Genomic DNA, 17347 nt, shown 5'->3' with positions numbered 1-17347 from the left:
TTCAATGAAAACGTGACACAGAAAATACTCATGAACTAAAAGTTGCCTGTGGAGTGCAGATCCGATGCTAGGAGGAAAGGCCCATATTCCTGTCCGAAATTTTTCGCTCTCCTTTGCCCAAAATTATTCTTGTAATCTACCTTCATTCCTTTGATTACACCCTTGAAAGATTGAGGTCAGGATGGAAAGTCGTCGAGCTACACTTCTACTTATTGGAATTTTCTGGAAGTTTTTCAAACATATCAAGAGTAAGTTTGTTATGTTTTTTTCACAAACCGGCCGTGTGGGGGTTCATGTCGGGCCAATTCAACGGTGAGCCACTCCAATGCTAGAGTCGAAGTGTTTCACGTTGTTCTTCACTTCTCATCGCCAATATGCCTAAAAAGTCTGACAGAATCTTCTCGATTCCTTCCGTACATGCTTCTGGAGTTTCTCAGCATTTTTTAACGTCTGATCATCTAGTGTGTATGAGAAGAAAGCGAAGTTTCTCGATCGGGATGAGTCAGACTTAAGCTACTTTATTTGTGTGCGCTTGCGTGAATAAATTATTCTGCAACGTGACCCGGATCCGAACACAGCTATATATGAGCGTGTGAATATTGGGAGATTTACTGGTGGTTTCTATTTTTGTTGGTGTGAGACTGGCCTGAACAAGTGAATGTACGCCTAGGCTTCCAGACAATTAGATCCGTTGTTCCCTGGCTTTTCACGTTACCACGCAAGTTATTCGGAACAAGGCCTTTACATCCAGTCAAACATGTCGCGAATCCTTTTAGCCCCCTTTCTTCGACGATTTTGACTTTCCAAGCTCCCGTGTTTTGATGACGACGTTGTCGGGCGCATGGAGGACAGGATGCGGAGTATGAGAGCGGCGATGGCGGAGCGATCGCAATCCAGCCCCGGTGGCGATCCCAACTATATTCGCGGATATTACGTGACGCCTATGCCGGAGTCGCGAGTGTACCAACGACAGAAGACTCGGCAAGAGGATACAAAGGACATGTTTCGCGTTATGCTGGATGTCCATCACTTCACACCTGAGGAAATCGAAGTAAAATTGACGGAAAATAAAATATCGGTGCACGCCAAGCACGAGGATAAAGAAGACGAACACGGGTTTGTTTCCCGCGAATTCACCCGCCAATACATCCTGCCTCCCGACACTGACCTCGACCAGATCAAGTCACATCTCTCAAAAGACGGCATCATGACGCTCGAAGCGCCCAAGTTAAAAGCAGTCGAAGGACAAGAAGAAATTCCTATACCGATCCCCATCAAGCGAGAAGAGCCTAAACCAGTGGAGGGCGCTGGGCCTGCTGAGTAGTGCATTGATCACACTTGGATGCTCGTTATCAGGTTTCATGCAAACTGTGAGCGATTCATCGACTGTTTGTCTAAAAATTTTCTGATTTTGTAAAGTTCTACCTGAACTTAGGTATTATCAATATTATCTTCGGCCTTGACATCATGCAAAAACACGTCATTTAACCGTTGAGCAAAACTCGCCATGTAATAGTGAAACACGTCGACTGGTCTTTAAAATACAATGTTCATAGCTAAGAACCATCTTATAGATGATAATTTATGAATGCAGCTTTCATACAGCAGCATTTGTTCGCAGCAATTCTCTCTGTAACTTGACACTTGCAAATGGCATAGCACGCATACGTTATGCATTTTGTAATTTATCGCAAAGCAGTGTCATTTGCATAGTAATTTATATGGTCAATCTCGAATGGGTCATCGACACTTATGAAGAAGATATAAAATGACAAGGAAAGTTTTGACAAGATAAAGTTATAATCATAATCAATTTATGTGTTGGATATTGATAATTGCGGTAATTAGCATTTACTGATTGAATTTCTAATTGATCGTACCAGAAGATACATACATCGCATTGTAGACTTATGAGCTTACCGAACAAGCGTCAGCTGTACTACATGTAGTGCGGCGTAACGTTTTAGCATTAGTTCACCATTAATAAATTATATTGTCTCCGATTTAACCCCATAAACTCGCCATTATTAGATACCAGGCGTAAAAAAACAATATACGAGTTTAACTGATTTCAAAGTTCGAAGCGAACAAAAAGATGTGAAAAAATACCTCATGTTTGTGATGTGTATGTTAGTAATATTGCAGAAAATTCGAGCATTGGGTATTCTTGTTTTGACACAATCGCAGCTCATAGTGAGGTCATCGCCATGGGCAGGGACTATTGATATCGTATGGAAGCATTGCGAGGTCATCCGGGGACAATGAAAAGCCTAGCAGTTAGTCGTCACCTAGGGAGGGCGCCGCCGTCGGAAGGGATGGAACAGTAAGGGTCATCTGTCGATGTGAACTGTTTTGTATGCAATGATTTCAACTACACACTGTAATTCGGATATGTGTATAACAGATCTACCTTGTATGCGGAATGATTGTTCACGTTAAACATGAAAACGCAAGGTAATAAAACTGCTCTTCATTATATGTGTGTTTGTGATGTATCTGTGGCACTTCGGCGGCAATCTGTGAAAGATTCACTTGTGGGCCTATTCACAAAATGTTGAATAGGAACGCTTAGCAAGGCTGTGACAAATGGATCGGATAATTGAGTTCAAGTAAAAGAATTAACCTAAGCAGAGACTTTAATACCATGCGGATTATCACTGCATGTCCCCACACAAGAATGCAGCACTTTAAATGAACGCCATTCAGGAGTTGTTTACAGTGAAAGTAATCTCTGTCAAGGAAAATAGGAAATGTAAATTGGAATTTTTAGTTATAGGAGACGCTTCATGCATGACTTACCACATGCACAGGTCACCTGTACTTATCCTTAACGGTTTACATAGATTAAAAAATAGATAGATAGATACATAGATACATACATACATACGTACATACATACATACATACATACACACACACACACACATACATACATACATACATACATACATACATACATACATACATACATACATACATACAATAGATACATACAATTGATTGATTGATTGATTGATTGATTGATTGATTGATTGATTGATTGATTGATTGATTGATTGATAAAGACATGCACGCATAAGTAACAAGTTTGGGAGCAAACCGAAAACGAGCAACTTTGACTCTGAAGAAGAAAACAGAGAAACAAAAAGAATTGTTGCAAGTGAGTGATATTTTCTTGGTCGCTTTATTATGTGTAATGAAATTTACAAAAACTGACAACCCAACACTCTTTACAAATCTGAATAAAATACTACAATAATACTACAATATCTAGAAGGGAAATAAAATCATCCTCCAACATGACTGACCGAATGTCCCGCATTAACTTCTAAAACATCAAAATAGTATACATACACGTATATATACATCAATTACAAAAATGGTTGAGAAAATTACCACTCTAAAAAAAGTTAACATAGTTTCTGGATAAACATGTGTACATTTAAATACAGAGTGTTTTAATAATTACGTATTCAAAAGTGGTAGCATGTTACATTATCTGCTGATGAAGTTTAAGCACATTTAGAAAAGTTTTTATGCAGACAACACAATGCGGTGATTGTTTGAAATTTTGCTGACTGTCAATAGAGGGCTGTCACGGATATATTCTTTGGGCCAGCCATATATGGTCTTGGCAAAGAACAGGGAACCCGCAGACTTTAAAATTATTTCTTTTCTTTTCTTCTTTGTTTGCCATAGTTAGTAGATAAAGGCAAGCACAATATAAAATAATTCCAACGCAACAAACACAAGCTATTCTTAAAATTCACAACTTTCTGAGGAAAGTTACTATCTTCGTGGTCATAATGTACTCATATAGCTCATATTGCTCGCAATTTCGTTTTTACAAAATGAGCAAACAAAGAAACAAAGAAACAAACAAACAAGCAAGACAGACAGATTAATAGTAGAGATGGAGACTAGGTTCCCTGCTGTACTTCACAAGGTAAATAAATGTGGTAATAGTCAGATTAATCTGTTAAATGTTATTTCAGTCAATTAGAATCAAATATTCTCGAATTACAACATAGCAACAGTTGCGGTATGTATATTCGCCTGTTTGAAAATTGTAGTAGATAGTCTAAAAAGTGACGTCGATCTTTGTATAGAGTCATTGACAATGAATGCATGGAAGTGAAGATTGGCTACTGTGTTACGCTTAAGCCTTTAACATGTTGAACTTGTTCGGGGTCTAGAAAGCGACCGAAATGAAGTCACATAACGTGTTGTTTACGAAAAGTAATGGGTGACAGATAGATGAGCATGCGCATCGGACAGGGCGGATAAATTATGGCATTGATAGTCAAATAAGCGGTGAACATTATTGAAATCGGTCATTATTTGATCAACACTAGAGGTCCCTAAGGATGTGAATTAGCAACAAAAAATGTCCAGAAGTTACAAAGGAAAATGTGCCTGCAGATTGAAACTTGAGGTAAGTGATTTTTCCATCGTTGCACAAACGTTAGAAAGTGTAAATAAGAAGCCACTATAAAATCCTGCCAGTGTGCTAATTGTTAATAAATATGTAATGACATTAAGGTCTCGGGTGCAAGCATGATATATAACACAATCTGAACTAATTTTGGATAATCGGATTTTCATAGTTTTTAAATTTCTCAAAAGTGTTAGGTGCTTGTTGCAATAATACAAATTACTCATAAAAACAATTAGTGTGTAAGGTAAAAAGAAAAGCAGATGAGATTACATTTGTAGATTAAATCGGCATTACTTCACTATCCAATTATCCCAAATTAGTTCAAATCGTGTTATATACAATCAAACGGCCGTATGCTCGTTCCAAAGAAAGGAAAGTTTATCTATTGATGTAAAGAATACTTTTAAGAAATTCAATCATACTTTTTTCAATTTCCATAGCATTTTCTTTTTTACATTTGATCTCACATTTGTCAAAAAATCGTTTGATCATCGCCGACTCACTTCAACTCAAAATCAGTTCGTATATACATTGTGATGAAAGACAATAATTCTTGATGTAAAAATGACCCCTTCGTGAATATTCCATTTTGTGTCTAATTTGCAAAGACTGGTCGCATTCTTTCGGTAGACGGAACGTACCCTCCTCCTCGACGACGGAGGAGTGTTCGGATGATTTCGGAAACGACCTTCGCATCGTTCAACGCCTTGTGCTTTGTTGTCGAGCACTCGAGACCGAGACCCGCGCACATTTCGGACAGCTTCGGATAACGTCGGTTATGACGTTGTTTGTATGATTTGTATTCTCTCTTCAACTCGACGAAATTACGGGCGAAACTTGGGAAAGTTATATTAGAGACATCAGTGAATTGAATGAAAAAGTATTTTCCACAATCAAACGGCCTGCGGATGAAAAACAATAACAAAAACAAAATAAGAAAGACAATTGAACATAATCGTTTGTTCTCCTGTGCACTTGGCGATTAGGCAAGGGAAATGAGGTAAACAAGTAAAAATACCAAATGTTCAAACGAAGAATGTGATGTAAGGTATGAAGGTGGGATACAACAAGAATCATGGATATACAAAAAAACCGACAAACATCGGTCTGCTGTTTTCAAAATGTATCAACATACATTCACAAAGTTCAGATTCAGTAGTTTTTATAATAAAGTTCCACCGGCAGAGACGAGTGTGAAAATGAAAATGGGTACAATTAACTAAAAGGGATACAGTCGTCGGAACTGTGTACAAAAAGGACGTATGGAACCCGTACGACCAATGCAAACGCTTTAAAGGCACGATGGTGATTGATGAAGTTAAAACATGTCTGTCATAATCTGCATCGTAAAATTTAAATGTTTCAGCTATGATGATGTGCATCTACATATCGTGTTTGAAATACATGATTTGTAAACAAATTCGCACAGGCGCGGTTCAGACGACTGTTTCCCTTTAAAGCGTGTAGAAGCGTGTAGACAATAAATCTACATGTACGTGACGTAATATATTACAGATGGAGCAAACAGTAATACGCAATATTACACTGTCTCACGTATTAAAGCCTCATCGGCGGTTTTTTTCGACAAGAATAGTTTGAAATCAAAAGCAACTTATGTAAAAAACGCTTACCAAAGTGTGGCAACACAACGTTTTTCAAAGATTGACAAGGACGTAACACTTAAATTTTAACAACTAAATGATTTCCTTCTTACTGCGAGTCATAGATGGCCGCTACGAGCGAGTGAGACAGTACAAATAAACTGTGAAAAATAGACCGAATTCATCATCGTAATGACACTTTCAAAGCAGTGTGACTTAGTGAAGACAATCATAGCAGAAATTAATCACTATGATATTTTCCTTCTAAAATTGTTCCGAAACTACTCCTGAGGAGGCTGCAATGCTCCTACCGCAGATCATGGCGGTGATGTTTGTGTTCAGATGATTTAACAAATTGGAGGGTGGGGGTATTTAAATAGCTGTATCTTTTGGCATTTACTCACCAAAAATATACCTCCCAATCTGGAAAGAGATGCTTTGGATTCCTGTTACTAACGCATATTGTCTTTGAAAGTGTCAGTATCCCCATCCTTGGCGATGGATTGGGTCGCGCTTATACGTCACAGCATGCCCATTCATGTGTGCGTTCGTCGCGAAGTTTTGAACAACTTTCTGTGGTCACACTTCGGTAAGCATATTTACATGAGTTGCGTTTGATTTAAAACCGTCTTTTCGACAAAAAATTCAAAAAAGAGACAGCTAATGGCGGTTTTAATCACTATTTGCCCTCTCTAGCATACGATACCAGTTTGGTAAAAGGAAGCGAATGGGTACATTTTGAAATGAACTATTATGTATTTCATTGTAAATTCTCATCGTAGGAGCAGGGCTCAATATATTTTTTCTGCATTCAGCAGAACCTTTGAAAAAGGGCCTTGAATGAAACTCGATTCTCACTACAGCTCGTAACTCTGATTAAGCAGAAATACAAAACCAGTTGCCATATATGGACGTATAATTCGCAGAACGGGACAAAGGTGTCACCATTACAGTACTAGTGTTACTATCGCAACGTATTGTAAACCAGATTAACCTACAGGTCAAGCTACACCGTAAACGTTCGTTGCCAAGAATTAAAAACAGATACACTGACTTAACAAGTCTTCAAATGATAACTTTATTTTCAACTGACAGTTCCATTTCTTTCTGCATAAACTCACCCGTCTGTGACAAGCTGGAAATTTGGGCTCTGGCTCTGTGTTTTGAGACCTTTGGATTTCATCCAATCCATAAAGCGCCCCCACACGACAGAGAATTCATCGGCATCGTCAACAGTTTCCTGGAAGCGGTAAATTGCCGAGAAATTAAAACGAAAGCTGAACGTGGCTCGTAGAATTCTATTTTTACATATCAACTGATTCTAAGAAAGGTATTCCTATATTTTAAAACAACAACATGGAAACATGATGAAAATGAAATCACAATTTTGAACTTTTTTCGCTACTTTTACGTCGTTATCACCTGTCTAATCATTTGGAGGGACTGTATAGTAATGATATAAAATCGAGTGACTGACGCCCGCCGCTGGTCAACGTGACACAGGTAGGTACACACCAGAACTTGGTACAACATTCAGGAAGAAAAATAACACGAGCGGCTGCGCGAATTGTTTTTATTTTTACGGAAACTAATGTACAACCGCAGAAGTAAACTCCAACAAAAAAGTTTTAAATTGAAATGCGTCCTTCGTTTCTCGTGGATGGGAATAATTAAATAGATGATTTTGGAGCATTTTTATCTAACCCTGTCACCGTAGCTGTCGACAATTTTAAAGTAATTTTTCCGTGTGTCAACTTTGTTTTCATTTCTGTGAAAGTGTATTGAAATGAAAATTTGGTTTGTGAATACAGTGCATGTACGTGTCAGGGAGAAATTTAACCGCAAACTTTAATGCCGCGCCGGCAACACACCTGACAGATATGTGTAGGCAAGCGTTGACAAATCCATTACTGAGTATTTCAACATACCGGGGAGTAGTCCTAGAAACTGTGTATGATAACGATGGAGAAAACTTGCAAAAATTGCTAACATTTGGTCCACATTTGCCGGAGATGTATTTCGTTAAATACACCAAAAATAAAATAAAATATCGAAATATGTATGTTTAGTATAAGCTTATAACGAAAAAGAATAGGATACCTGTGAAATCCTGGTTAATTGCAGACAAAATTCCGACAATTAGGGTGTTTCACTGGACGGCAGTAGGACTGGAACTCACCTTTCTGGAATCACAAAACAGATGTACAGGATAGAATTGGGACAGGCCATTGCAGAAAGGGGAAAGGCAATTGCAGAATGGGAAAAGACAATTGCACTGAGAATGGATTGCAGAATGGGGAACGACAATACAATTTGGACAGACAATTACAGAATGGGGGCAGTGTATTGCAGAATGGGGACAGAAATGGCAAACACGTACAAGAGGGACACACATGAATAGGCATGATATTAATAGACGCACACACGCGGTAATGTGTATTAAAAACTGTTAAAGTGGTGTACGCCAACGATTTCCAAGATACAAGTTTTGAATCATTAAATTATTAAAGCAATAATGAAATCACAGGTACATGGTAAATACATGATCGATGGCACAGTTTGAATAAAGTGTTTACAATTTACGAGGGCAAACCTGTTCGAGAGTTTTGGAATCTAGCAAGACTGCCCCGATGTCGATAATCTCCGGTTTGAAGCCATCGGTGACACGATTTGCCGGACAGGCAGGATCCACGCAGGTGGCTTCTAAGTCAACGCAGAGGTAGTACTCCGGTCGCGGCATGGTACATCCAGCTGTACCCCACTGTATCTGTTCCCCTCGTCACCGACAGCGGCGAGTCTCAACTGGTCTTCCGACGACCTGTACTCGAACTGCACCAGAAGCCGTGGCAGGTCTGTCGTGAATGACAACTCATTTGGTAAACTACTCTATTGTATACATGGGGTCACACTCACGTGGTTCAGTAGACCTGGTCCCATTCGTGACTGTTGGTTTCCTGGAAGTGGGCGTCAGCGGGATCAGATGAGGACATCGGCTTTTGATCGAGTACTCGTCACAAATTGTCAAAGTCGATGACCATGCGAGGGAATCAATTTACATGCAATCACATCTGTCCATATCTGTTGTTTTTTATTTTGGTTTTAGATATTTGCTGGATAAGTTTTCATTCGAGGCGATTTTGTTTTCCCCAGAAACATAAGAGGGCAACAATGGGAAAACGACGTTTCAATTATCAAAGCGTGGAGGTACGTTTAGCGTCTCCCTACCTCCATGATCAAACACTGAAACTGGGCAAAAAAACACTTTACGGGGACATATAAGCTGGACACGCGTAAACACAGTTCACGGTTCTGCTTGACAAGGGTTTTGTTTTAAAGTGGCCAAAAAGGCGAAAAAGAAATGCAGTTTTACCTCTCACAATGTAAAATACATGCCTGATAAAGAAATCATTTCTTCACTAATATAGAAACTAAACGTGAAAATCATGATGGAACCACAGAATTACGTCATGCAAATTATTAATTGCAATATAATTAGTATCAGAATGTAGAATATAATAAGTATCAGAATGTAGAATATATATATATATATATATATATATATATATATTATATATATATATATATATATATATATATATATATATATGATGGAACCACAGAATTACGTCATGCAAATTATTAATTGCAATATAATTAGTATCAGAATGTACAATACAATAAGTATCAGAATGTAGAATATATATATATATATATATATATATATATATATATATATATATATATATATATATATATATATATATATATATATATATATATATATATATATATATATATATATATATATATATATATATATATATACAACCAAACGGACCCGGGAATCAAAGTGAAAATACAATTGCAACTTTATCAGGGACAGGGATGCAAATCAGATATAATAGTCTGTGGGCCGACCGGATCTATCGTTTCAAAACCTTCAGAGTAGTTTTATCCGACGAATTATGTGTATAAATAGAGAGTCCTCACTCTCCTTTCACAGAAAAACCAACGTAACCATAGACCCTAAAAGGAGAGATCTATTAAATAACCAGTTGCGAAGGCCATGCATTGGGATCTGGATGACATACAGAGGGGCATGCCAGTTTTATGTATGGATCCCTGCAAATTTGCATCGTATTTGCATGCATATTAATTTCTAATCATACAAGATTACATATAGCGGCGCTTGTGTTTTCAGTTTGGATTCTAGGTACACAGTATAGTTCTAGGTACCAAATTCTATTTCTAGAAGGGCTGTGACTTATTATATTGGAATGCTTTAATCTCTGGACACAGCCAATTTAACACTGTATGTGTGTATTGATAAAAAAAACATCATTGGATTGTTGCCCATTTGAGGAAGAGAAAGACCACTACAGGTAATTTACACGAGGTGGAATGTAAATTATGTGCCTAAGTGCATATTGGACACCTTTACAGTTGCCAGATTTGAATTCGGTCAATTTTTTTAGAATCAAAGGGAAGAATTTGCAATTACAAGAATGTGGTCAGATACGGCAGCTGCCCTGTAGCTGCAATAATTGTAGCATGAGGCTGTGTGCTTCCTTTTTCGTGTTTTTCCGTTTGCTGAGGGCCGGTGCGACAACAGTCTGAACCAAAAAAAAGCCAGCACACAGCCCTAGGGCTACAATTATTGCATCTCGCTGCCGTGAAAGTCAAAAAGTCCTCTCAGGTGTTTGTTTTCACTGTTTTAATGAGAGAAATCCTTTGTTGTAAAAAAACCCTAACCGATTAAAAAATTAAACTGCACTGGAGAAAATTATAATAACAATTGTGAAATGCTGAACATGAGTTTATTCTGCAAGCTTTCGATATTAAATGATCACAAATAAAGCACTTACTTTCGAATTGATGCTAACACTTCAAAACATGGCTACCTTTTAATCTCTGAAAGTGGCTGCCATCACTTTTTGCAATTGCTACCAAGCGAGCAAACCTGACAATCATGGCTTGATGGCGTCTTCTGAAACCTTAAATGTTTTATCTTCAGATACCCTGATTGCTACCTTGTCTCATTTTTTTTCATTTTCCCAATTTATCAGACTGCTGGGGTCAAGTACCCCTAAACATGCCACCTAGGTGAACTAGTCAGTGTGTGTGACATTTGAGCACTGAAACTGTCAATAAACAAACAAGTCTTCCAACCTTATGTTTCTCCTGTGACCTTTGACATTGCCATATTCCATACAGGCACAAACACACAGCAAGTACATTCTGAATGAGACTGAAGACTGTATTTGTCGACATATAACATAATTTATTACACAAACTGTACACGGATGGGCAGCTTAGTACAATGCAAAAAATATGGCAAAAACATACAGCACACACAACTGATTTAAGTATACATGTTACAGGGCCAGCTGAAATTCCATTGGATGGAATGGTATAATGAAGATATGAAACAAATACACCCTCTACTTGTTTATTTCAAAATGGTCATGTACCTGACATTCACATTTTAAAGGAAATGTACAGCAATGTCTCAGAGAACTTGGCACCTTATTGAAATACGCACTAAAATTGATTTTAATTTATTTATTTTATCCCATCATAAGCTTCTAAAAATTGCAACTCCATGACAGGGCCAAAATTCATATTTTTTTCCAGACATGTTTCATTATGGTGCACCAAGAGAATTCATTCATGATGTTGTCTACACACTATATCAAAATGCCAATCAGCATGGAAGCTTGCAGCACAGATTCCTACAGCATGGTTTGGTTCATTGAGGAGCAGTGTGCGGGATTAAATTGACAATTCATCGCATGAGTTACATCACATTCCTTACATTGATCAACATAAAATGACTGAATGGCTGAGCATAGTAACTTGGAAGTACAGGTACATTTATTGAAATACAACTTGAAAATTTGTATATGACACTAAAAATGGGTGAAATATATACATCAGATGTTCAGAAAATTTGAGTTAAAAAAATTCAAAGATGGTTATTCTGACAACTGTTCAGAGTTTTGTTTTCTATGGCCACACTGGTCTATGTAATGATGGGGTTTCATGGAATTCAAACTATCAGGAGTCAATACTTGAAGATTGTCTGTCTGTGTTGTAGGCTGGTAGAATGTACATTTTCACTGAACTGGCTGGAAACCAGTAGTAATTTGGAACAGACCAACAACAGCAGACTTCTCATGATAATGCTTTAAATTGTTAAATTGTAGAAGTCTATAAAGGGACAATAGTTGTAACTTATGTTTTACATTTTTTCATTCCAGTCATATTCCTACAGTATGTTGATATACAAAGTAGTAGATTTGTGTACACAACGCAATTCCCACAAAATGCCATGTTATTGTTGACAACTGAATTCTAGACCGAAATTGAATTGGCATCAATAACATTGATCATTAAATAATTTGCAGCTGTGTTGACAAGTTGTAAACACTATGCATTCTAATATGATTGTAGGAGAAGAACAAAAACACTGTATTTTACCAACAGGACAAAATACTGAAAACTGTGACATAAGTTACAGCTGTTGGAGCTTTAAGGTAGAATGCGCTTCCAGAGAGTTATTCAGACTCGAATATCTTTCCAGAACTTTCCAAATCTAATCTACCTCTTGTGAGGGCTAATTTTGAACCTCTTGAGGTAATGTAAGTAAAGTTTCAACAGGCGAAGTTTTGTAAAAATTGAAAATTTCATATTTCCCCATAGAGTCAACACGGGGATGGAAGCCATTTTAATTCCAAATATCAGTAAATGCGCGTAGTTTGTTTCTTTGTACCAAAATTTGCATGGTGCACCCAAGATTTTGATCCTTGATTTGGTACACAGAATGGGTTGGAATGTCCTGGACAAAAGTTTGAGTAGCAGTTTGGGTATTTCAATTTGAAGGTGCATACTACCTTAATCTGCTCACCCCCAATTCCAAGTAAAAATGGCCAACAATAACCATTGGTAATAATGGGTTTGGGTCAAACCACTGAGGTGACAGGAAACACAATGTGGTTTTTATTATTACCAGTGTTTTGGGGAAAACTCTCAAAATTCATCTTGAAATCGCAGCAGAATCTGCACTGCCCACAGTGTGATGCATAGCAACTCACATATGAGGCTGTATAAATTTGGCAATAATACTTAATTCATCTATACAAGACTTTCACTTTCGCTTTCATCACAAACCCCCTTTGAAAGATACTTCTTGTTAAATGTACAGTGAAAGAAACAGACTACATTCAAGTAAAATGCAATAGAAAATGAAAGTTCATTGATAAATGTCGAACAGATTCTGACCAGAGATATGCAATTTTGTATTTGATAAAACCCTGAGGATGGGAAAGCCAGTTCATTCATAGCTTTTTGATTTCACTGAAAAATGACACCCTCCTGGTAAATCTCAGCCTGCATGGGATGTATGGTAGTTTATTTAACCCTTTGAGCACTCTAGTTTTTCCCACCAAAATGTTAGTGCAACATTTCACCAAATTTTATGAATTTTTCTGTAATTTTTTTGATAATTTTGGACCAAATGGAAATCACATTTCCTTGGCTACAGTTCTTTCTCAAAATTTTGGCAAAAATCTGAAAAAAATTTGACTGAGTGAGGTATATTCTGTAAAGGTGACAAAAATTGACTTTGGCGCTTAAAGGGTTAAAGCAGTCCTGATAGCACACAATCAAGAGATGGATAGTACATCAAGGATTTCTAGCTGACTGCAAGAATTGACACAGGCTCTGTGATGAGATGAACTGGGAATTATACAGTTATTTACAGATAAAAGTATTGGGGCAAAGTAATCAACTGAGTTTACATGTGACCATCATTGATGTCTACAAAACAATTCATCAAAATATTGAACAATTTATGTAAATCAATTAAACAATCTACGAAATCAAATACCTTTCCTGGAAACTGGCTTATTATCTTCAGACATAGCAAATGCTTTGACTATATGATAATGGAAATTTTACTCTGAATTAATGTCGATCAAATGATTTGGTGACATGCATTCCATGGGCTTACTTGGTATTTACATGTTTGCAGCTATGGTGTTAAAGTTGGTAAATTAAATCTTAAGGTAGAAAGTGCTTTGGGTACAGACAATCAGACTTAAATTTTTACACCACTTTTCAGATCTATCAGTCGTGAGGGGGGTCCATTTTGAAGCTCTTGGAGTGTATACTATGTATTTTTGTGAAAATTGAAAATTTAATTTTAAATATCAGTAAACTAAAGGTTATTTGTTTCCATATTGAACAAATTTGCACCGTGACTCCTGATTTTTACTCTTGATTTTGAAAATGAAAGGTTTAAAGTTTCATCGGGGAAAGTTTGAGCAAAAGTTTTTCTTTCAATTTTGAGGCACATACTACCTTAACTGCTGCAGTGATTGCTGATAACAGAACTAGCATATGAAAGTGAAAGAACTCCTGAAGAGTCTGTTTTGAAAGACAGGACTAGTATCAATTTCTTCTGAACACGATACAAAGCTACTGTTAAACCATTCATATTCTCTGAGATTCATTCTGCTGGATTAAACTTTCTGGAGACTGGGCATCAGCTACATTTGTGTGAATTTGATTTCCTGTGAGAAACTGAAAGCTTTGCCTGTTATTCATAAAAAGTGTCACTGGACTGCTATTATGGACTGAACGTATTTTGATGAAGATTGACATTTTAAAACACAGATTTCAGAATGGATATTATTTAGAATTGAAAAATCACACCTTCCTTGATGTCACTGATGCAAGAACGAACAAGTCCTAACATTTTTATGTTCATTTAAATGGAATTGTTCAACAAAAGCATGTGGTTGCGATTATTTTGGACAGAGTAGTTCAAGCCTACAAAACAGAAATAAGAACCACTGTTGAAGTACCTGGAGCACAAGACATGAGACTGATTATTTCAGAAGCCCTGGCAAGCATTACAAGCAATGAATAACACAACTCCGTTTGTGGAGTAAAGTTCTACATTCCCTTACTTTGGACACAATATTACTATCACTGCATGGAATGTCAAATACAGATAGAGAGCTACTGCCAAGTTGTACTCTAAGTTCACTTTTCCAAATTTCACAACAAAAGTAAATTTGCCCCTCCATTTTCAATATCAGTTATCAGGCATTATGGTAAATCGGATGCTCCAATGTGGGTGTTCTGTCCAAGCAACAAAACATTGGCGCGAGCACGGTTGGGATTAAAATCTTACAAAAACTGAGACATTAAATATATACACCAGACAAGAGTAAGAAGTTTCAATACTAAGACTTTTTTATGATGAGTTGCGTACCATCAAGGTAGTACAATTATTCTGACAAATGTCCTTTGTGGACTGTATTCAAACTCTAATGCAGGCCATAAGGTAACTTTTGAATCAATGGGTGAGTATGATCAATATTGAAATCGCAATACCATTGGGATTACGACCTGACAACTTGGCTTACTCAAAAGTCTTCGAGCAAACACAGCATTATACATGTATGTAATTCACCAGATCAATGATTTATAAGTTAGCCCGAACATGTCATGTGTTTTACCACATACGTACAAAGATGAGCTTGTTTTATCGATAAGACCAACATGACAACGTAGGCCTGTTCTCATAGCACTTGGTTAAGACATAGGCCATCCACCATCCCTTGATGGTGTGTGTTCTACAGAGCTCTGTGTTGCTAACAAGTATACTATAACAGTTTGCATGCATCAGCTTGGAGAGCTACATCATCAAGCCACCTCACTTTTCCCTTGTGATAGATCCAAGTCCCCAACATCGGTGACTATTAAAACCCTCAATGGTAAAATCGATGGAAGTTGATGAAATGTTTGCTACAGGTTTTCCATACAGTGTCAGGCTAACAAAACCACATTGATAATATTTTTGATCCTGTTTCAGATGACATGCCACTGTGATACCACTACTTGGTTGAATTTTATCAACATAAACATCACTGTCTATCTACAACAGTCGATGTCAGGCAGCCAGTGGTTACAATTACGTGGAACACCATAACACCAAGGCCTATGGCTACTCCCTGTTTCTTCGCCTTCTTAGGTATATACACTAAGAGAAGCAGTCAGTAGAACTCTTGAATGGGGATGATATGAGGTAGACAACAAAGAATTCACACACTCACTGGCTTTCATGACGTTGTTGAGGATAGCTGTTTGGATTCCGATGGATCGGGTTTCACAATTTGATAGGTGATCAAGTATTCAGGATATGCCTGGAAAAATCACAGAAATGATACACAGAATGGATGAAAGGGAGATAATTGTATGTGAATTTGAACTTCCATTGGCAAGGAAAATCACTGATAAGAACACGTATGATGTTAGAATATCACTGCCACATGTTTTTACCCTCAGAAATAGACTCACTTTCACAAGCCTGAAAACAAATACACATATCAATTACTATTTCTTGACTCAAAGATAAATTTCACCTTAGACATGGGCTAAAGCAAGTGTAAAATAAATTCAAGGAATTGCCGGGTCTGTGAAGATCTCATAAAATCAAATTCAGTTTCACCCCTCAGAACTGATAGTTTAGCAAACAATAGTTGCTTATGACACCTTTGAGTTTACTCTTTCAAACTGATCTTCTGTTTCCTGTGACTGTAAACTGAAATCAATCATTTCATTGAAAAGTTAAAGGCTTTCATTTCTGAACAGAGTCATCATAGAATTTTTGAATTAATAAAATGCTCATGAGTTGCAATGTTTTGCACTGACTTCATGATTTTATTGCTAAAGTAAAATTACATCATGTAAATGTATGTACTCATTGGTGAGTGTGTGCTATTCTTTGCCACTGACAGGAACTACATGTGCCCGGTGAAACAAAATAAATAATAACATTTAATAAAGACTGAGATAATAATGTACCTGTTCTCCTCTGTAAATGACATACTCTGGGTAAGAAAGTCCTCCAACGCTGGGTCGACCAATCACAGAATGATGGCCTGGCGGTGCATGTGCTAACTTCATTGCACTGAATTGAAGGAAAGACTTGCCCAAAGCCACACGACAGAAGACTAATTGTCTATTAATAAGATGGAGAAAGGTAGGAAATAAGTTTAATGTAAGGTGTGATTCCAAATTCCAAATGGTATTCTGAGAAACTTTTCTTTCATGTTTCACGAAAAACAGGTGTAGTTCTCAGTATAACAGCCATTACTAGGAAGTTAGGCGTGTTGTTATTAGCAGGAACTGAGTCACACCTTGTAACAAAAAGGCCAAAGGTCAAAACCATACGATAAGGTCAGCGGGGTGATACAGAACAGATATATAACAACATTCCGACAGAGATTGTGTGGGT

General features: G+C 37.3%; 2 protein-coding genes and 1 long non-coding RNA gene across 3 annotated transcripts in view; 1 reads left to right on the top strand and 2 right to left on the bottom strand.

Annotated features, from left to right (window-relative positions):
• Positions 1-543: 543 nt before the first annotated feature.
• On the top strand, positions 544-2476 carry LOC139128317 (alpha-crystallin B chain-like). Its single transcript, XM_070694112.1, has one exon. The coding sequence runs from the start codon at positions 842-844 to the stop codon at positions 1322-1324; it is 483 nt and encodes a 160-aa protein (XP_070550213.1). The 5' UTR covers positions 544-841; the 3' UTR covers positions 1325-2476.
• Positions 2477-3151: 675 nt separating this feature from the next.
• LOC139128328 (uncharacterized) lies at positions 3152-8958 on the bottom strand. The gene is made up of 4 exons (XR_011551256.1): positions 8633-8958; positions 8140-8222; positions 7161-7279; positions 3152-5340 (listed from the first exon to the last, which is right to left on the bottom strand). It is a non-coding gene; the product is annotated as an uncharacterized lncRNA (long non-coding RNA).
• Positions 8959-11299: 2341 nt separating this feature from the next.
• Positions 11300-17347, bottom strand: part of LOC139128326 (poly [ADP-ribose] polymerase tankyrase-1-like) — a 31096-nt gene continuing 25048 nt past the window's right edge. The window contains 2 exon segments of the mRNA XM_070694120.1: positions 11300-16253; positions 16915-17071. Of these exon segments, the coding sequence (XP_070550221.1) occupies positions 16170-16253; positions 16915-17071 (241 nt within the window). The 3' untranslated portion in view covers positions 11300-16169.

This window comes from Ptychodera flava, unplaced genomic scaffold (assembly GCF_041260155.1).
Source record: "Ptychodera flava strain L36383 unplaced genomic scaffold, AS_Pfla_20210202 Scaffold_49__1_contigs__length_964681_pilon, whole genome shotgun sequence".
Lineage (NCBI taxonomy): Eukaryota > Metazoa > Hemichordata > Enteropneusta > Ptychoderidae > Ptychodera > Ptychodera flava.
This window is presented reverse-complemented; position numbering and strand designations above follow the sequence as displayed.